This window comes from Centruroides vittatus, unplaced genomic scaffold (assembly GCF_030686945.1).
Source record: "Centruroides vittatus isolate TY-2023 unplaced genomic scaffold, ASM3068694v2 contig_753, whole genome shotgun sequence".
Taxonomy (NCBI): domain Eukaryota; kingdom Metazoa; phylum Arthropoda; class Arachnida; order Scorpiones; family Buthidae; genus Centruroides; species Centruroides vittatus.
This window is the reverse complement of record NW_027122489.1, coordinates 801534-825425: the sequence shown is the minus strand read 5'-3', so window position 1 is coordinate 825425 and position 23892 is coordinate 801534. Positions and strand designations below refer to the sequence as shown.

General features: G+C 27.3%; 1 protein-coding gene and 1 non-coding gene across 2 annotated transcripts in view; one reads left to right on the top strand and one right to left on the bottom strand.

Moving 5' to 3' along the window:
• The window catches only part of LOC136981352 (hepatocyte nuclear factor 4-gamma-like), a 32802-nt gene that overhangs the window by 1129 nt on the left and 7781 nt on the right, over positions 1-23892 (bottom strand). Inside the window, exons 2-6 of the mRNA XM_067277673.1 lie at positions 8126-8374; positions 7762-7865; positions 5925-6071; positions 5611-5851; positions 589-825 (exon numbers count right to left, since the gene is read on the bottom strand). Coding sequence (XP_067133774.1) covers positions 589-825; positions 5611-5851; positions 5925-6071; positions 7762-7865; positions 8126-8374 — 978 coding nt within the window. The remainder of the gene's footprint in view (positions 1-588; positions 826-5610; positions 5852-5924; positions 6072-7761; positions 7866-8125; positions 8375-23892) is intronic.
• On the top strand, positions 16542-16614 carry TRNAR-UCG (transfer RNA arginine (anticodon UCG)). Its single transcript has one exon. It is a non-coding gene; the product is annotated as a tRNA-Arg (tRNA).

Genomic DNA, 23892 nt, shown 5'->3' with positions numbered 1-23892 from the left:
TGAAATGACAATGATTGTCTTCATTTATCAGTTGTTCCATATGAATGAAATTTTTATAGATCATGAACTCTTAGTAACTATATCATTGTTTAATGGCTCATGTGAACCAAGTAGCTGTTATAATAAATTCTTCACGAATCAGATGATGTCGATTATCATCTCGTGACTCGTTACATAATTAAATTTATTATCGATAAAGATTTAAGTAAATAATAGTCCTTAAAAATAAATAATTTAGCAAAAATAAAATAAAAATTAAAGATTTTTGAACTAAAGTTTTATAATAAAAGTCAATTTTAAAATCAATAATTGAATGAAATAAATATTTAATATCCGGATTAAAAATAAATATTTACATACAACATTATTAATTATTAAATAAGTTGATATTAAATAAGTTTCTTATCAAATATTCAATTTTTTTTTTAAAGTTATTTTTAGTAAGATTTCCACAAATAAAAAATTTTCGGATTATACAATAATAAATAAATATTTTTCGTAAATTAAATTGCGAAAATTAGTTTTGTTTTATGTTCATTATAAGTAGCGATGAGTTATAACCGAAAAACTTAAAAATAAATGACTTACCTCCAAGTAATAATTCTTGAATGAGGCGATCGTCATTAGGTAAGCCGATTAATTTAACTGCTTGAAGTTGTTCTTTCATCTGCATCGTTATGCTATGTAAAGATGGTAACGTCAACAAAATCTTCCCTAATCGCCCTCTCGAATCATATTGACGATCATTTATATAATCTTCTAAATTGGATAATATCTGCTGTCTTATAACTTTCACTTTTTTGATATCATTCAAACCATTAGCATCTACATACAAATAAAAATCAATATAAAGCATTCTAATAGAAGATCTGAAATATTTGCTGCATATTTTAATTGTAAAATCATCTAAATTTTTAAATTTTTATGTTAAATCCTCAAGCCAGTTATATCCATTATAAGTTAAGCTTCCTTAAGCTTACAACCAAGTTTCAGAATTGATTTTAAAAAAAAGGGAGAGAGATAATAGATTATTGAAATGAATTATAACTTATTTCAATTATTTTAGGTGCTGTAATATTTCCACTGATTTATTTGATGCATAAATTCCAAGTATTTTCTGTAGTATAGTGATAGTTGAAATTCATGCCTCCATTTGTATGCATGTATGGATTTTATACAATATTTAAGCTATGAATGTCACACATGTGTAAAATAACGCATTTTTTTTCCCCAGCTGTTAACACTGTTAATCTACTTTTAAGGAAGTACTAATGCATGAAGCCTGCATAAATTATTTGTTACACGACTCAAAAATTATGGTTTTCATTAAAAAAAATAAGATTTTTCCACTCTCGAACACACTTTTTAAATTTTTCCCTTATAGCAAATTTATAAATTAAAATTTCTAAAGTAATTGAAAAATAAATATGATACTTTATTTTTTAAATTCGATGAATTCAAAGCACAAATCTCCCCTGTATTTAACTAATTTAGTGTAATTAATGCAGACGTTTAAGAACAATATAGAATTATATAAATTATACTAAAAATTTAAAAATATTTTTTTGAAATATTGATTTATATTGAATAAAATGAATAATTTATGTTACGGAGTTGCTTAAATCCAGTTTTATTTATATTTTTATTCATAAGTTCAGAAATACGTTTTGAATTTTTAATAAGTGATAAATTATAGAAGTAAAACGATTCTCCGGTCAATTCCCAGGAGAGTCATTAATTTAAGCGTTGCTCTTGCAGTTAAGAGGAGTTATGAATTTCGAGACAGACATAAGATATAGGATTAATAAATCAGAGTAACATCACCAAATGAGCGAAATTCGAAGTCACCTGAGTACAGAAATAGTGGAAGAGAAAGTCTATTTTGGATTTTTGTTTGAAAATTAACTAACTGTTAAATCATTTTTCAATAATCGAATTTAACAGCAGTTGCAAAAAAATAACTTAATGACATTAATTTAATTAATGATAGACCTTATTTAATTTTTGTAAAAAAAATATTACTTTCCCTCTGAAAGTATGGCGATCGTTCAAAAAATAACACCCAAAATGTTTACATTTTTGGACTCAGAAGACCTTGAAACGTCCAGAAATGCAAAAAAAATCTAGGCTTTTTCTGTATATATGAATGTTAGTGTGTATGTGTGTATGACACGATTTTGTTCACCCTCTTTGAAGCTTAATAACTCGTGCTTTTTGTCGAAAATTTCTCAAATTTTGCAGGAAGGTTTGTGTATTAGAGGGATTGATACTCCTAAATTTTGGTGGTTAATGCGGATAATGCGGATAATTATCTCGAGTAGGCGACTTTACTCTTTTTTAGCATTTACAATTCTTATAAAACCCATTCCCACCCTCAAAATTAAGCTGTTTGACATTTTATAATAATTAAAAATATAAAAACTTTTAAAAATAAAATATCACAACAGATGGCTCTACACACGCAGTTTTAAATGTTGCCGGGAAAGTTAAGCAACTCGTTGCTGGATTTTTTAGTAATGACGTTTGAATTTAAAAAAATTTTCTAAGAACATAAAACAATTCATAAGATTATCAAATCCTTCGGTTTTACAGATTCTTAACGTAACGATAAATGTCAACACCCTAAGTAAAATTTGAACGTAAGTATACTTGATAATATTCAACGGAATAAAAAATAAATTATATTAATGAAATTTCATTGAGAAGTTAAAATAAATATATCATACAAAATTACGCGATTAAAATTTTTATTTTCGAAAAGCTAATGTCTACACTTGGTATTGACGATAACGATATTCCATTAAAAATTTAATCCAAAAGGAACTACAACAAGAAAGACGAAGGATTATTTCATATTTAACGATTTAAAATACCGTTGAAGCACTTAAACGAAAACAAAATAAATTTACGAGATTTAGAAAAACAGAAAACGTTTGGGTTTATTTTAATTCAAAATGATTTCAGCATTGCCAATACAAACGATTGGCACAGAATAAGTAATTTAATTTAATTCAATTTATTTATTTATTAGGATGTGTTTAAATTCGATATAATTGAATTGATCCTGTAAATAAGTTTTTCTTAAAAGTATTTTTATAGGAATATATTAGAGAAAAATTACTTCTGGTATCATTAGAGGATTAAATAGTTTTAATTATTCATATATTAATCAATTAACGAAAAGTTCTTTCAATGTCAAATTAAACAAATCTGTCTTATGCCAAATGTTATTTTTGATACTTTCTTTAAAATAGCAGTAATATTACAATGTAATCATACGCTAGAAATATAAAGCGTGTGGAATTTTGAAGGAAAAAGTTGTTTCGGCGATTCGAGATAAAGAAGAAATAAATACGATTAAGAAAAAGCTAATTATTTTCTTTTTAAAAATACGAATAAAATGAGCTAATTTGCATTTTATTAATGAATTATTTTTACTCGCTGTTTTATATAATAACGCATTCAGCAGAAAAAAGAAAGTAACGATGGGGGTGAAGCATCATCCTCCCACACCAATCTCGAAAAACATGGTCAATAAAAGCGTTATTTTTTGAAATTTTTAAAAATATGTTAAAATTATTTATAGTTAACAATATAGACGAAAGCTAATCGCCTTCGACAGCAAAGATTAGTGAATATTTAAGGAACGTTCGACCAGTTTTGTGTACACGAAGACTTCTGTGGACAGTCAGTATACATAACAATTATAATCGCATTCAAACAGAATTTGATGCATGCTAATTGGATTTGATTAATATCGATGTCTGTATTAATAGCCTTACGATGGACGCTTTCAGTTTCATATAATCAAAGTTGGATTAAGAATATTAAGATGCAAATAGACTTATTAGTTTTCTATAACGTTATACAATCTTTAAAAGATCAAGTATATTAATAATATTTTAAAACTAATTATTAATCATTTTTAAATGCATCTCTTAAATTTTATCTCAATTATCTTCCATAAATGATATCAAATTGTAAATTATAAATGATGCGACAAAAAATAAAGAAATTCTTTCTGCACTGTTTAGAAAATTTAATGAAATAAACTCATTAATGAGAAATAACACCGTCGAAATGAATTTGAAAATTAATTAGGAGTTAAAAGAATCTGATTTATTTTTTGTTGGTAATTAAGAAATTCAATAATAAAGTATCTCTTTCATAAAAGTCTTTATTACTTACTCCATATAAACACTTAATTAGTTAATTATTTTAGCATGAAAATTACGATATTCTCTGGAGTATATCACATACCTTTTCAATTTTATGTTTATTGGGTGTTCCAGTTGTGAAATAAGATTTTCATATCATTTAAATAATTAATCTTTAATCTAAGCTCAATTTTTAAAATATTTTAGTAGGATTTTTTAAAAAAAATTAATTTATAAAATTTAATTTTCCGTTCAGAGATATGAAGATAGAGGATTGATTTCAAGTAAGATTAGAAGTATTTTTAAATTTAATTAAAAATTATTTTATTATTTGTAATATAAAATATAATTGGATAATTTTAAACGATTTTTTTGTATAATTTTAATATCGTACGTACCCACAAACTCAGATATCATACACATGAATATGATTTACTTACGTGAAACTATATTTGTAACGTGTTCTGCGGCTTAAAATTTTATTTATATTTACAAAATTATCGATTTTATAAAGGAGATAAAAAGTTATAAAATCTTTTTCCATTTTCTTGAAAGGATGTTTTGAAAAAATCACAAAATACTCTAATAAGATGATGATAATTTAAACAAACTTATCCCTAGTTTGTTAAATAATATATTACTATGCAGGAATATCAAAAGATTATTTTTCTTTTGTTTTTTTAATTAAAATAAACTAATGCATACTTTGAAATGACTTACAAGCTTATTTGCGTTAAGAGATTATATTTTGCATCAATATAATACAGTACTTTTCTCCATTTCGTGATACAACGAAAAATCTTATCTTATACTGGAATCCCGGAATTTGACGTTATGCAGAGAAAGGATATTTATCTTGTCTACTTGTACTTGCGAATATTGAAATTATTCGAATTGCATTTATTAGAATCCCATATAAACGATAAATATTTTGCAGTACAAATAAGCACTAATTTTTTTCGAAATAGGCAAATCTGCTTCAAATAACTCCTTTTTCTTCTAGTATTTACTTTGGCTTTATTGGCATTTCGATACGTAAATAAGTAGTATCAAATAAAATCGCAAAAGGGAATTCTACCTGAAGAATTATTCGTTACTTCATGGATTTTCTTATCTTCTTATATTGTCTAGTTCATTCTTTATCTCTTAAAAAATTGTTAACACACATTTATACTGATATTTTTACACACAAAATCCATAAAAAAAAATTATAAGTGTCAGTATAAATTATGTTTCCCGAGTAGTTAATAAATTTATAATATTATTATAAAGAATTAGCCTATATGAATAATATTACGATGACTTAAATATAGTATATACATATATTTGTATGTGTATATTTTATTAAAATTCAGGTATAAAAATTCTTAATGGTTCACACTATATATAGCAAAAGAAAATAGTAAGAAAAGTTTAGTTTTTTTAAAAAACTTTCTTTAAAATCTTAACTTACTCGGATCGAAAAATACGATTGCTTTTAAACAAGCAAATTCCGAATTATCAATCTCTATCTCCCTGAAAACATTGACTAATTCGTCCATGACTCTGCATCCGATCCTGTTAACCACCGGATCAGCTGCATCCCTGGTGATGATCAAGTGATTTCCAAATAAAAGTACGTCTTTCATGTTCATAGATCTCCGAGCCAATCCCAGTACCAAATTTTCTCCCGAATGAGATCGCATCAAAGCTGTCTAAAGCAAACGTATTTAAAATCATTATGAAATTCTCCCATAAAAGTCTATTTGATTTTAAATAAAAACACACCTGATCTTCGATGCATAATTCTATAAACGGTCGGAGTTGTTTGGCCCAATTTACTAAACAATACAGCTGATCGTTTATAGAATTGCATATATCGACAGCTGTGGCCATAGCTTCCGTTAGCCCATTTCCTGTAGTATATTCTGGCTGCTAAAAAACAAAAGTAAAGGAAATTTTTAATACTAATTTGCTAAATTTTATTTATCAAAGTTAATTGATCCTATAATTCCTATTAATTAATTATTATTCTGAATAAGCTAACACAGTTTTTACTGTATTTACCTAAGAAATTCTTATACATTCTTAATATATTTAAATATAATACAGATGAGTTTAAAACAATGAATATTTAATTTAATACTATTATTCAAAGAATGTATTAAAATAATTCATTTAGAAAAAGATTATATAAAATATAATCCAGTCTCTAACAAGTAAGTTGGAGAGTAATAATTAAGAGTGTATTCTCCTATTTCCACTTGTGTTTAATCCCAGCAGTGGAATCTTCCTATTAATTTTCTATCGAGGATTGTTTCGGCAATTATCTCACGCTGAATCAATTAGTTTAACCAAATCTCATGGATTTACATTCAGAAAGCGTTACAACTTAACCAAACTCTACAAATACGCTCGAGTGTTTAATAACATTCTCATAATTAATTTAAAAAAAAAAGTCCTTACTTCAGCTTATCGAAAAAGATTATTTAAATCTTTTTATCTCTAATTTAAAGTTAAATATCACCATTAAAATCCAAAATATTATTTCGTAATCATGTATATATTTACTAATTATTATACGAATATACATCCATTAATTCAAATGTAGATAATTCAGACTGGCTGTCTATCCTGTGTAATCACGGTCACGCGTTTATCTGTATAACATTGGACCACGCATTTCGAGCATAAATATATAGTTTACAGCGCAGTTTAAATGAGAAAGTTATCCGAAATAATTCCTGTAGATGTTAAATGTTATAATGTATATTTAATAACTAGTACCAGCGTGCGCTTTAAAATACTAAACGAGTTATGTCATACTTATTAAGTGAGGAATTTGGTACAATCCAACATAAAATTCAGTTTAATACTTCAGACAGTCGTTAATTTTAGTAATATTTTACCGTGTTAACTTATGAATAATAATTTAGAGCAGAGTAATTGGCCTAACAACTCTAACATAATTATTAAAATGTGGAAGACTTGTACTCCATTAAAAGGAAATAATTTAAATTAAGAAACAGGTCAGGTAAAGAAATCTGGATTGTTTCTGAATTCCATGTTTTCTATTGTTCACGAATAATGAATAATATGAATACGAATGCAACAAGTTTTTAAATCTGTATTTGAATTTATATTCTATCTTATAACCGAAGCTTGATCTGCTGTTTAGCGATAACGTTAATTTCACACAACACAATGCGTTTACATCAGTATATTGAGCCACTGGCTCATCAGGATGCTTGACAACGCTTGATGACCCGGAAGGTTTGTATCGTTTCGACAATCCATATCCTGAATTTAAATGATGTCATTTTACCAAATACGAATGGATCATTCTAAGCGCATCGTGTTATAATTATCGACACATCGGTAATATACGTCACTTCTATTGTCATATCATACATTTTTTACGTCAGACTGATGTTTTCTTGTATTTTAGTTTCAAAATGGTTATATTTATATAGATCTTGGCTATGAAATAAAAACATTAATTAATGCTTAAAGTATTAATGTCCCGATTTATTTTAAAAATTAATTAACTTACAATTGCAAATGATTTAATGCAAAAATGGGGTAAAAGTTTACGATTTAAGATTAAACAATTAATTTTACATACCATATTTTCGGCAGCGATTAACGCTGAAATAGTCAATCCTGTATTTTGAGCATCTTCATAGGAAGGTCTCCTATTACTTATTCTATCTCTTTCATTTTGGACGGCTGTCGATAAATATTTGCATTATTTTTTTCCTTAGTAAAATTTTGATTTCATTTATCTTAAAAGCTATTATTTTAACCATAAATCAAAACCGCTATTATCGTTCCTATAAAGTAAACTGTAATATATTATAAAATATTGAATAATGAAGTTATAAAATAAAGTGAAAATCCAGTAAACTATATTAAATTAAGTTTATCAAATTAAATATTTAATTATTTAAAAAGAAAAGTAGTAAAATTTGCACAAAAAGTAAATTTACCTTCTTTCTTCATACCAACTTTACAGCACTTTTTGAACCGACAATAGCGGCATTGGTTCCTTTTATCTTTATCTATCACACAATTTTTGCCATAACGACAGCTATACTTCTGACATTTGCGAACACTTCTCCGAAAGAAACCTTTGCACCCATCGCAGCTATTGGCACCGTAATGCTTTCCTGTAGCTTTATCTCCACAAATGGCACATCGCTGAGAAATCTTCGAATCCAAATCTGACTTTGTTCCTTCTATTTAAAATAAAATTTTCTAAATTATGGCCTGTATAAAATAAATACCAGATAAACAATATATATTAAAAGTTATTTCAATTTTCTTCACGGCCATACTAAAGAAGGAAACGATTTTATGCTCATTCTTATGTTACCATTCAACTCTACACTCATTTTTACGAGATTTTATGAATTTTATTTTTTTGTGGAATATTCCTTAAAATCTCTGCATAATTTTAAAAGAATTGGTATATATATTTATTTATTATAGCGTGTATACAATACATTCATACACGTATTAAGAAACACGTTGTATCCACTTCAGCTAAGATGTTGAAGTTAATATTTCTTGAACTTTGTAATTTGATGCAACTTCAACATTTAATCACACTGCAACGAAGCAAAAATGATATCATTCGTTTATACGTACATTTTTTTAAAATTTTATTTTATCTTTAAAAGAAAAAAAAATCGAATAATTTTTAATCATGGCGACCGAAACTGATAACTATCTGATTGTACTTGGCATGTGTCACCACGTGAAGTAGACTCTGTATCACGTGTAACGATCATCTTCTGAAGCAAAATACATGGGGATTTTTTTAAACCAAATATTAAATATTAGTCGCGGTATTATATTTTGAATAAAATTTCATTTTTAATAAATAATAATAAAGGTAAACAGAATCACTAATAGACACGATTCGATATTTTATACGTCAATTATTTAACCTCCTTAGATTAGAATATGCCCAGTTTATAATTAAATTACTGTGTACGTAATTTTTATTAAAAGTAGATAAAATTGATGTATTAAAATATGTTATTTAGAATATTAAGAAATTAATTTTTGTTATTCAAAAATATACATATTTTTAACTTATTGAAATTTTAATTAGAAATAATAATAAAAAATAATTATAATTTTATTGAGAAATAAGGAAAAATATTCTCTCCTTTTTTCTTAAAAAAAAGTACTGAACAATATCGTTAAAGGAAGCTAATTTTGAAAGTTTATCGTGTGGCTCCCTCTAGTGATACAATATATAAGTATTTATTTATTTAAATTATTTTAAATTTAATAAGATAAATTTTTTAATTTATATGTTAAAATATTAAAACAAAATTCTAATCAATTTTTAAAAAAATATTTACTTAATATTATTGATGTTTTTCTATTTATTTTCATATATTGTATTATACGAAACAAGAATTTTTATTAAAATAATACAATAACAAAATGTTTTTCTGATACAAACTGTAACATTAAATATTTAAATATTTCTATTTAAATTATAATATCAATATTTGTTATTAACTTTTCATTGCAAATATAACATTAAAAAATCATATTTACTCAAAAATAATTTTAATAAATATTGATTTATTTTAAAATTCAATTTATAAATAAAATTAAATAAATATCATTAATAATTGATATTTTTCAATTATTTTAGCGAAATTATTTATTTAAATAACTTAAAAAATTTTCTAAACTTTGAAAAGATTTTCGAGTAAATTACATTAAATTAACTTTGTCGACTAAGAACAATATTTTAATAATTTAATTTTCAATAATATAATCATTTAAGGTGGCGAAAATAACGATTAAATTCGATTTTACGTCTTAATTTATGAAAATGGAAGCGTAAAATCTGATATTATCTGTGATCTTTTTTATAAAGTGAACTGAAATTCAGGTTTTTATCATTCATTTGAAATTGTCTAGGTTTAGAAATTTTAAAAACAAACTGAAAATAGACTAATTTTCAACCTTTTTTACGTTTTCATTTATATTATTTTCGGATAAATTCTTAAAATTTTACTTTAATATCATACATTGTTTTTAAGACTTAATATGACTTATAAGAATTACCACTATCAAAATGGGTTCATTGACTTATAAGGAAAATGATAAACTCTTTCAAGGTTAATGAACCCTTAAACACAAACTTATTCTAAAAGGCAATCGTGTCCAAGAACCGAATTGTTTTATTTACATTCATTATAAACTCGGTAATCACGTCATAATTTCGACTGCATGGATACAGAACAAAAAACTTATTATCAAAAAATAAATAAAAAATGATAAATCTGGCTGCAGTTTTCAATCGAATCTAGATGCAACGTGTAAATTAAAAATAAATAAGGAATAATTTTAAAATTTTATTTGTTGCATTTTCTCAAATAGTCTAAGAGCCATTTTTAATTAAATAAAGACAAAAATTAAAATGAAAACTAGGCTATATTAAACGTTTGTTACTTTAGTCATTCATTGTTATGTTTTTCACGAAGTGTCAAGGGATAAGATCGGAGGAGGAATGAAGTTTCCAGGTTTTGCGGTAGTTGTATTTTGAGCAGGTCCTAGAGAGAAGTATGAAGAATTTAGTCCAGATCGGTCAAACGGTTTAGATGTACAGGTAGGTAGATATAAAGAGAACAGACAGACAATCTACTTAAATAAATCAATTCTTCCTATACTTTTCTTAGACTTTAGTTACAAATAAATTATTCGAAGGTAAATTTGTTTAACGCACTTTACCTGTTAGAACTGGACCCATACTATATCGAATTATTGCTTAGGTAATCAAAAATTAAATTATTAAGTCATTATGCAATTATTTATCAGGCGTTTTAATAACAATATAGGCCAAGTGCTAACCTATTTTATCAAATGCTTTGTACTGTAATTTTATCTTAAATTTCAGTAATATCGTATAATTTATTTACAATTTATTCTAATCAATATTTCGTAATACAGTAAAATTTATTCAATTGCATTGAATACAGATTTATATCGAAAATTGTACTATAGATAAATTTTAAAGAACTGTCTAAATTCTACGAAATTAAGCTGTTTAAATAATTAATAAAATTTTGTATTGTTTTTATAATTAAATTTTTATTGTATTCACTCAATTTTATAAAGATTAATAATTAACTTCTCTCAAGAAGAAGCTAATATTCAAGAGTTTAGAGGGGATCTGGAATATGAAGAAGGCAATTTTATGATTTAAATAATAAAAAAAAATATATATATATATATATATATTTTATGTATTGTATGTACGTATATATTGGAGGAAATATGACATTTTAAATAGAAGAAATTTATTCTCACAATTGATAATTGCACTTTCTAAACGTAAATTAAAACTTATTTGATTATTCAAACAGATTATTAAACTTTACTCTCTTATTGAAGACTATAGATAATTTTATTGTATTACGAAATACCGATTTTTGAAATAAATAGTACCGGTAAATATCAGATTTCAAAGGCGTAATGCCTAGCTCGCGATAATTTGCACGAGTCTTCTTTTCTATCTACGGTATTACAGTAGAAACTCGATTATCCGAAACATATCATGCATATCACAGAATATAAACACAGACCAAATTCTCTACGCGACTGGAAATTACTAAGTCATCCTTCGATTGTAGCGCCGCGAAACTAGGCCACATACGTAACACTAATTTACTCAAAACCTAATTTGTTTGCAAATGCAGTAATTGCATTACTGTATTTAGAGTTCACGAAACTTTAAATACACAATGCTTGATGTACCCAAAACACACAAAGAAAGAGTTTTTAGATTATCCGAAAGTTCGTTTATGCTAAAGACCCCTGGCCCCATCAAGTTCGGAAAATCGAGTTTCCACATATTGTTTGACAGATCGGCCAGACCTCACTAGCTTTTTTACGTTTTTACTTACTTAAATACAAAGTTAGCTCATTAAATATTTAGTTCAACAGTTAAACAGTAACTAATTTGACTAGCAATTTTTTCCTGCCATCTACAGCGCCATATTTTCTCCTAATAGTACTTTTCGGAATTAATTTTTACTAAAAAGCTTCCTTTGCTTACTTTAGGAAGCATTTCTTTCACGTTTCGAGTTAGAATTATTTTCTAGCGATAAGAACTATGCGAAAAGAACTAAATTCCTTATCGATATCTATTTTTAAATCTAAAATCAGATTAAACAATTGGAAACAAAGCTTCAATGCCGGATGCAGTGGCGTAGCGAACATAACTGGCGCCCGGGGCATAACTGGCGCCCGACACTTTATCGGCGCCCCTCTTCCCCCTCCAGAAACACATGTAGTTTGTCTTGGAGACCATTTGGGCGCCCCTCTGAGAGTGGCGCCCGGTGCATGATACACCCCCTTGCACTCCCTCGCTACGCTACTGGCCGGATGAAACAAATAATTTATTTTAAATAATAACAATTAACTGTTGGACGTAAGCATACTTTAATTGATTATAGCTTACTGGAATTTATTTATTTATTTTTTTAGAAAATCAACGTTACATATCTAATATTCTAGGAAATCAATGTTAGTATAATAAAGATAAGAAAAATGTTAATAATTTCAATATTTCAATCGTCAAATGTAGACGATTTCGTAATTATGTAATTTATTCGCATGATAATTTTGAAGTTAAGAAAAAAAGAAAAAAATCCAATTATGCAAGACAGTTTCTTAGAAATATGACGAAAATATTCAACTTTTATATAGAAGTCAATATTTATATTTCAGTCTAAATACATTTCCTCTTTTATTCTAAATATTTATTTTCAAAAGTTCGTTTGTTCCTCTTACAGTTGGATACAATCTGAATAAATGTAATCAAGCAGCGAGTACTTGGCCCCTTTATTCGGAGGAATATGGTGGATTCATCGATTTCTTTTTAATTCGATAGGTACGATCTTCTCCTAAATAAAGGCGCTTCGTGTGATATATATTTCATATCTTAATGTAACACATAAATGAGAAATTCTTCAATCTCTCATTTCCCTATTATTTCTATATTTTCTTATAGACTTTAAATATGGATTCGATAAATTAACCAAGAAAAATGTTTGGAATTAATATCAGTTTTGATTCAAGCTAAGAAAGATTCACAAAAATAAATTAAAATATACATTTTTTAAATTTTATTTTCTTGAATTTTTTCCTTTTATCTCTTTTATTTAGTTATCAAAAGAATATTTTCATCGAAATCCTTTAATTTGCAAGTCATTTTCAATGTATAAAATGAATGTATTATCTTGAAGAGTACAAATAAAAAAACTTTGCCGTTTATTTGCGATGTTTATTTAGATTCATATGAAAGTAACGAAAGAGTAATTGAATTATAGTCGTAAAACTAACGTTAATATAAGTATAATCTTTATTAATATCCTTTTAAGCTGTTATTAACGTTTACTGATAACTATTATTGTTTGGCTGCGATGATTTGATACTGAATGATATCTTTATTAAACAGTTCCTACTTGATTTAGTTTTAATTACGTTCTCAAGTACTCGAAACAATTTAACAACTTTCAATTAATGAAAAATTATTTTCCAAACGAACTACATATCATTGTAACGTATCATTGATTTGCTAACGTAGAATTATTTGTCACGATTCCAGTGATGAATATCTACTTTCGAATGAGTCAATCCATGTTATACGATAATCAAACGATGACCATCTATTCAACATGAATGATTACCTTTATCGGTTTTTTAAACAAGAATTATTACTGGGAAAGTGCTTGTTGAGATAGAAATTGCAGTAATAAATCAGAAGGAACTAACTGTACACAGTACAACTAGATTAAAATAAGTGAATTACAGGACGATACATTATACGGGATGCTCACAAATTATGCAGACAGAGCTAGAATAAGTAATGATAAGCAATTTTGATCTTATAGTTTGCGTTAATTTGTACAGGTAATCAAAGTTAACCGAAAGTAGGCTGCTTTCGCAGGTCCGGTGTTCTGCCCGAAAGACAAACTTTTAACGACGTTCCTATTTTTCTCCTTTTGAATATTAAATGGTATCGCCCTAGTAATTGTCATTAAACTATGCGAGCGTGAAAATTTATCTTCAATAAAAACACGAAGATTGCTAGCATTTCATTAATTGTGGAACAATGCAGCCTGGCTGAACTTACTGATGTACAGTACATTTCTATTACGACAGTTCTAATGGGAAATTAGAGAAGCACAGCGAATTTATCAACGATTTTCTAAACAAATGTTTCTTTACCTCAATTTATCGACGATTGAGAGAAAATGAATCGATCGTAGACAACAGAATGCCCTCTGACAGTTCGCGAAAGTGTTGCAACGACCTGAAAATCATTCCTCTATTAGCACCAGGAGAACAATTTTTTAAATTCATATCAACTCGTTGGTTTCTTCACCAAAGCAGACAACATCCATAATTTTCTTCTAAAACGGCGACGTTTACCAACAGTCTTTCCCTGGAGAGGAAGCATACAATGCAAAGCAGCCACACTTAGTCGTAACTATCAACCATGTTTTACATTCAACGTGTAAACTGGCATTCTGGCTGATTTTTCTGATTGGGTCCAACCTGTCGCCTCTTCGGCTGCATGCAACTACTTACGCTATTTTTCTTAAACACATGCTATCAGGACTGCTTGAAAATGTTTCTTTTAGATTTGAGAAGAAAGTGGTTTCAGAAAATGGTGCTCCGGCTTATTCTGCACAATTGGCACGCGAGCAGCATAAATTCACGTTCGGATCAATGGATAGAAATATAAATAGGCTCTAGAATTGTCGAATTAGCAGGATGATTCAAGAACAATCTCAAAGTTTTGAACATGTACAAGAAATGATTTACAACAACAGCCAACAAAGATTTCTGTTAAATCATTGTTAGCTGTGTCAAAATGTAAATAGCTCTAACTTTAAACAGTACTTTCAAGCAACTGTAATGTATTCATGTTTTCCTTTGTCATTTCTCTAACTCGTGGTTTATTTAATACTGATAAAATTGAGTTTTCGTACCGCGTGCCTTCGTTTATTTTAGTTTTATACAACACCTTAACTCTTGTTGAGTCTGTATTTTTTTAATTATTCTATTACATTTATTTATTTTAATAATTGCATTAACATTACTAAGCTTTGCAAATTAGAGATGGCTTTCCAGCAGAAGACTGGTGCTGCGAAAGCAACCTACCTTTGGTTACTTTTGATTCCCTATATCTCGAAAACTAACGCAAATACACCCTCTGTTTACTGACCAAAATACGATTGTAAAATTGCTTCTTTAAATGCACGTTCCTCCATTTAAAATTACTTATCTGTTACTAATTTTAATTAATTATTATCCAATGTTTTAAGTTTTAAATGATTTTATTTTAATAATTTTAAATTCTATAAATGACTTTAATAGAATCTATCAATCATGTACAGTATAATATTTAACAGTCAAGTAAATATTCTTTACATATTTAACAACGTAATAAAATTTATTCAAAATTTATATAAATATTCCGTAATGTAATCTAATATAAAAGTAATTATAGGCCTACTACTTAAAATAATAAATAGATTAAATAATTTGCAATATAAAAATTTACTTTTATAAACTATACACTTTTATATTTTCTATATTTTTTTTTGTCAAAATATATCAAATAATACCGAATAAAAATCCAGCAACGAGTTGCTTAACTTTCCCGGCAACATGTAAAATTTTGGTGGCTTCATCTGTTACGATATTTTATTTAAAAACATTTTTATACTTTTAATTACTATAAAATGGTAAAAAGCTTAATTTTGAAGGTAGGAATGGGTTTTTTTTTAAAAATTTGTAAATGCTAATAACGAGTGAAATCGTCATCAAGTCCGACCCTATTTCAGATATGACACGATCCCCTTTATTTCCTCACCCCCTCGACCTTTAACCGCCAAAATTTAATATCATCAATCCCTCTAATACACGAACTTCCCTGCAAAATTTTAGAAATTTTCGACAAAAAGCACAGAAGTTATTAAGCTTCAAAGAGGGTGAACAAAATCGTGTCCTAAACACTAAACTTTTTTCTGTATGTATGGATGTTTATCCATACATACAGAAAAAAAAACCCGATTTTTTTTTGCATTTCTCGACGTTTCAAGGTCCCGAGTCTAAAAATACAAAAATCTTGGGGGGAGTTCATTTTTGACCGAATATATAACTGAGCCGGAAGAGTAAAAATAGTTAGAATTTATACGGATGAATATCACGCCTTGAGAAGAAAAAACGTGTTTGTAAAAGTGTAATGACGCAGAAACTAAATGCATTTCTCTCCTATTTTTTTTTCTAATAGCCTTAACGATTAAGTAAAAAAGGCCATTATATTGTAATTAGGGAGAGAATTGAGGAATTCGTGTGGTCCGCGTGGCCTAACGGATAAGGCGTCTGACTTCGAATCAGAAGATTGCAGGTTCGAATCCTGTCGCGGACGAATTCGTTTTGCCCTTTTTTTAATTCCACAAAAGAGAGACTTTAATACATTTAATTTTTTAAAAATCTCTTATCTTAATGTTTTACTTAAGAAGTAGATCGGTAATTTAAGTTTAATTAAAATTCCGTTGTATTTATTAATGAAAAAATAAGTACAGTAGTGAACCGAAAATCGGAATCAATTGGGGACTGGGGTTGTTCAGATTAGGGATTTCTTCCGATTACGGATTATGTACGAAAAAATATATTAACCTGTCCGATGTTCAAATTTTTCTCCGTTGCGTGTCGCTTCGTGTTGAATTTTCGTCGATTTTAAGCCTAACGAAAATTTTTATAATAATAATCGAGGCTATCGTATCGTTAAAAATTATTTCTGCATTTTGTACAATCAAAATAAATATATTGAAGAATATAAAAACATGAAAATTATACTTTAGAAGTAAATTTAGTATCAAAAACGTTCGATTCAGCACGACACAGTCCGACTGAAAATCGTGCCGATTACCGGCCATTCCGATTACCGGGGTTCCGATTTACGAGTCTCTACTGTATAAATTTTCGGGAAGAGTATAATCTCACTCCTGAACGAAGAGCACACGTTTATTATTATGCTTGTGTTTAAATTAGTATCAGCTATGGGGGCTAATTAATTTATTAAAAAAAAAAAACAAAATGACTAAAAAATAATAGCATTCCATAACGTTCAGGTATATTCTGATCTAAAAATCTGGTAAGATTCATCTATGATATTACAATCATCCATGATCCATTGATGATTATAAGAAGATGGATAATTATGGATTCGTGGAATTCTTATTTCTATGGATTAGAATATATTTTTCTAGAAAAGTAGCTTATCAGAAATTAATATTAAATTCTCATTCTTTTTCTAACGTTTTATATTCGTTAATACAATAATAAGTTATTCAGATTTAATTTAATAAAGCTTTATTATTTCTTAATTGATGGGATGATTACATTGTTTGGCCGATTTTGGAGTATTTCTTTCTTGAAATTTATTTTCCTAAAACAAATCGATTTACTTTATCACATTTTATTATTCGTTATACTGAACTAGATAAGAAAAAATCTGCTCTTAAATTATTTACAGTTAAATTAACGTTTGAAATGATTTTTCTCTGGTTATTTCAGACAAGTATTTGTTTCTCTAGTAGATTAACTCTACTAGAATAAAAGAATAAGAGCAGTCAAAATAAAATTTGATTAATCATTTAACAGGCTTCACAATTTCATTAAAATTTATCTCAACCCAGACATCTTAATTTCAATATTTAGGAAATGACAATTAAACAGCTTATTTCTTATGGATTATCATGAATTCAAATCTAATAATTGCGTGATTCTTGTCGATAATGATTGTTTTGTAATTAATATATTTAATTGATCAAACCGTTTTCTAATTCAATGAACCAATCTTCTAGTTATTAATGATTTTACTTTATTTATTTAAGTAAAATTATATTTATAAAGTTGAGGACCTTTACTGAAGTGCTACAACTGAAGGAATTTCAATTAAATAATAATAATAAACTAACATTTTCTGTTTAAATCTACCCATTTCCACATTTTCTCATAAACTGTTCGATGAATATTTTAATCGGGAAGACAAATTGAAAATAATCTAAGTGAAGGGAAGGAAGAATTTTAAGGCTGTTTCGCAGGAAGTTTTTACAATAATCGAAGCGTCATGATCCTAAAAAACATGAGAAATCGGACATCTGGAAAGCATTTTATCGTCACAACTGCAGAAATGGACGGGATAAATTATTCTCAAAAGCAGCTATTTTGAAAAAAACTCGTTATATACAATGATAATCGGCATATCGTCGTACAATTTAAAAATCTATTATTGTTATTTAGCTATATTTCTATAAGGGATAAGCTATCATTGCTTATAAGATTATAGACAAGTCTGGAAAATAATGTTGGAATTTTCTTCGTTTCCAACGAATAAAATTTCAGATAACGTTGTATATGTTTGTATTGTATACGTTTTACTTATTGCAAAATTGAGATTTTTGAGAATTTACTTCTCTGATACGTTCAGTATTAATTGACCAAGTTTCCAGAGAGGATTTTGGAATCGAGAGTTTTATTTTCTAATTTAATTACCGGTTTTATTGTAAAAATAAGGATTATTAAGATTTTTAAATATGCCAATAATAATATTTTATACTTTTCTTTGTCTCAGAAATTTCTAGACACTATTAAATTGCAAGAAAACTGCCCTTAATTAAGGCATATATTCATAGCTGATTTTATTGCTAGGCACACGTGTAAAGAACATCTAAAAAGCTTAAATTCTTCAATTTTATTAATTAAATTTTAATTTTTTAAAATCTATTTAATAATATATTTCGAATTTTATATTATTAGAAGTTTATTTATCGCAATATATATTTTTTTTATTTTTTTAAAATGGCATAAGGATGCCAATTGTTGGATCATTCCTACGATTTTAAAGAAAATAAAAACAGATTACAAAACCAAATTTATCATGCATGAAGTAAAAATATATTAATTAATATATTTACTCAAATAATCAAAAATACCGTAAAAGTTATATGCTAAATAAAGTTAAAGAGGCGTGCAAAAGAAATTGCATTACCCTAACATTTTCTGAAAATCTGATTACAATTGCTTAATAACTCGACAAACTTTCATCAGCTATCGGTGAAATTGCGTTTTACACCATTTCGAGTAATTGCACCATTTTTTTCGGTAGTATAAAAGAGCGACGGAGTGATCAAGACCAGGGGTGGCCCCACTAAATGTTAGTGCCAGCAGATGTTATTACAGCGCACATTTTCACTTATGAATCACGTTTGTTAACGCCTCCTTTTGTTCACTATAGAAGCACAAATGAATTTATCTTTTGCTTTCACGAGCTGTGTTAAAAGTTGTTTTATTTATGCAGCTTTGTTACCATTTTCAGTACCTAATACCGAATCGGCGTGGGATGTAATTTTTCACTTTGTACACCCCTGTATATATATTATATTAATAATAAATGTGTGTTTTTTTAAATACCAGCTGAAGTTTTGACTGAAATTATTCAGTTAATAAATAATGTAATTTAGTATCATGAAATACTATAAGCCTATTTTATTCTATAAATTTCTTTGAAACTTGCAAATTCAACTTTACATTATGGGTTTAACTTTAATTAAAATTCACGTGTATATTATTTTAGGTATTACAGCTTTTTTACCTTTTTGTAAAATATATTCGAATCAATCCATTGTTCGAAAAAACCAGCACCGAGTTGAGTAACTTTCCCGACCAAATTTTAAAATTGTATGTAGCGCCATCTGTTATGAAATTTTATTTTAATTATTATAAAAATGGCAAAAAATTTCATTTTTAGGGCAGAGACAAAGTTTTATAAAAAAAGTTGTAAATGCTACTAACGAGTAAAATCGTTAAATCCGATCCTACTCGACTATGACACTACCCTCTCTATCTTCCCACCCCTCGACCATTAACCATCAAAATTTGAATAGTATCAATGCCCATAATACACAAATCTCACTGCAAAATTTCAGAAATTTTCGATAAAAAGCTCAGAAGTTATTAAGCTTCAAACAGGGTGAACAAAATCGTGCCCCATACACACACGCTAACATTTATACATACAGAAAAAACCTCCAAAATGTTTTTGCATTTCTCGACGTTTCAAGGTCCTCTGAGTTTAATAATGTAAAAATCTTGGGGAGCTCATTTTTTGAACGATCTTCATACTTTCTTCTGTTATATAAAACAACCGGAAAAGTAAGAATTTCTGTATGAAGTGAACGTAACAATGGATTGGAAATACTTCACCAAGATTAACTTTGCAATACAATAGTAATCTTGGCAATGCACTGTAATACAGAGCATATCTATGATTAACTCTGTATACTGTCTGTAGCATTGGGCAATGTTACAGCGTTAAAAATACTGAAATTTTAGCATAGGCTACAAAACAAATGCACTCGACAAATTCACACGAATAATTGAATGATGCTTTTTATATATCATAATATAATTACGATAAAATTATGAGTTAAGTAGGCTTATGACTACGCAAATCAATGTAAAAAAAAAAGAGGGAAGCCCATTTTTTCGTATTATTTATGACTTAGATGTATTGCAACTAATTTTTACAATTTCAATTACAATTTTTTACAACTCACCAACACGCGACTTATACAGACAAGTGAGACGAATACAGTGCTTTTATGATAAGCCATGCACACCATGACTAGGCAATTGATTATTTTGCATAACGCTTAAGCAACATTTCTCATTGAACCTACTGTCTAAATCTCTAAAATCTAATCAGTTTGCAAGAAGACCGGTTCTTTATTTATCAGTGACACATCTTTTTTATTTATCTAAGTGGGGTCATAAAAATCAGAGACCACCTCGAATGGAAATCGTGTCTTGAGTTTTCTTACTAAAAGTCTGATTAATTTCTGTGCCACTCACCCTTAAGTTTTGCACTTGTCCTCAATTATACTGTTTATAAAACATTATTAAATATTAAATAAAGTTAGATTAAACACTCCTTAAAGTGAATCCTGTCGTTTCTATCAATTTTAATTTTAGAAATTTTAATATTTAAAAGAATTTCGGTAAGTTTCATTTATTCGATATTTATTACGGATAAATATTACACGTGGAATTAGAAACACGTGTTCAGTAACACCAGATGAACTTATATAACAGTATAGGCATATATATATATATTATCAACTTCATACACAACGACTCTTTGTAAATCAACAATTTTTGAAATTATCGAAATAAAATGTATAAAACAATTAGATAATACATATACAATTATTATAATGGTTACATGGAATGTTTTATAAAGCTATTTTATAAATGAAATTAAGGAAGGAAGGACAGACAAACAAACGGACGCCATTGGGAATTTATAAGTTTGCAATTTGAAAATTGCAGCTCATTTATATTATATACAATATTTTTTAAATTAATAATTAATGCTCACAATATATTGATTACCTTGAAATGTATATTATTCGACACATCTTAAACAGAGCTATTCTAAATGCGTTCAAAACACTAAGCGAATTGACTTAAAATAGTTTGTATTTAAATCTGATATTGAACAGTATCTGATGCAGATTATTAAAAGATAATGCTTATCAATATAAAAATAAATACGCGACCGCTTATTTAGGTAAGGCAACATACCAAACAAACCATTAACAACTGTTTATAGTAACAATGTAAACCCTCCCACCTGTTAATAGGCGGCATGTGACGAGAAAGTGGCGCCAGTCGTCCTTCTTTCTTCCTTTGAACTCGATAACATTGTTATTAATCATGTGTCAATACACTATATTATTAATAACAAAAATCTAGAGAAAAAGAGTTCTGTCTTCTCTCTTATTTTTAATATATATATTTAAAAAAAACTATTACTATGTACTGTAATAATATAGTAAAACCTTAATAAAACGGGGACCTGCCTAAACAGACACTCTTCGGAACGCATTGATTTTCTACGTTAGAAAACCTATTCAAACCGGAAAAAATATTCGGTACCGTGCGATTTACACAGGTTTTACTGTAATTTATACGAAATAAAATTACAAAAGATTTAATTTGTAATCTATTGAACAACTAATGGTCTCTTAATAATGAAATGTATAGATGCTTAGGTTTCATTCTCAAAAATAATAAATCAAATAATTATTTTATAAGTAAATTATTCTTGAAAGAATTCCTCTGAAATAAATTAAATATTAAATAAACAATTTACTAATTTTAAAAAAAGGATAAATATTTTTGTTACTTTTTCAAAAATATTTTATAAAAAAACTTAAGGAAGCCAACTTCAATGTCAATTAACTACTTGCTCTAACCATAAATCTTGCTGATAAAAGAAATATTTCTTATATAAATACCAAAAAATTAAATATTTGTTCAAAAAATTTCAAATACAAGTCTGAAATTATGAAAAAAACTACAAAAACATAATATAAATAAATCAAAAACAATAATTATAGAATTCATTAGTATTTTAATTAAAGAGATAAGTTGGAGTTTTTAAAAATATTGTAAAATATGTTTACAAATTAAAAATAGATTTTAAATTAAACTTATATTATTGCTTATAATTCTATAAATAATATAAGATAAAAGAGTTATATCTACATGTTGCAAGCTACATGGGAGGTAGGTCATGTGTGTTATCATGTTACTTTAGATAAAGTATACTAAAATAGAAAGATAATTTGCAAGAGAAGTTATAAATATCTCGTATCATCAATGGTAGGTGTAATCATTTAGCAAAATAGATGATCAGGCAGTAAAGAAATCAAACATTGAAGTAATTTACTGACAGATATTATCAATATGGAGCCCTTGTATATAGTCTATAAATGATTTCTATCAAGATAATCTAGCTTTTTTTTTTTAAATTAAAAATATTTTTATTTTTACGTTGATATGATATAAATATTACGCTTTAAAGTTATGATTCTGTTAAATTGTAATATCATCCGATGAAATTGTTATGAGTAAGTGAATTTAAATGGCATTTAAGATGAATAAACACTATTATTTTATCTCATTTTGCTACATAAAATTTAAAATGAAAACTTTATTTTTTATATAACAGAATATTCTTATAAAATCCAGAAATATATTCTTTAAAAAATAAGATTATACAGTAGAAGATAGAAAACAATTAGTTAGCGTTTTATAAAGTTATTTTCAGAAAAAAAAATTATCTAGAAATGTTACAATGAAGATTTCTTTAATATTTGTTGAATGAGCTTTATTTAAATCGCTGATAAATCATTTCTATTGTTGTTATTATTGTTAGTTAAATTAATCACTTATGAATGAATATCAACGCATAAAAATATATTTAAAAAATAATGAAAAACTATCTCCGGACGGGCCAAAAGCCACAGGAATTTTTCGGGGGTGGTTCGTCTGGATATGTCGGCCCCCGTCTCTATTGTGGGCCTGGACGAACACATAATGGACTTGCTAAAAAAGACCCTCGTAGTGCCCATATGAGGGCGTCGGAGAGATTTTTAGTCATTATAATGGGATTTTTCCCTAAAAATATAATCTATGATTAAAATTGTTCCTTACATTTAATTTCTTGAATGCAAGGAACATTTCTAAGAGCGAATTTTTAGTGATTATGAGTAAATATATAAATCAAAGTTCCTAATTTAATTATTTTATAATTTATGTGATATTTCTCATAAGTATATAATACAAAACAAAC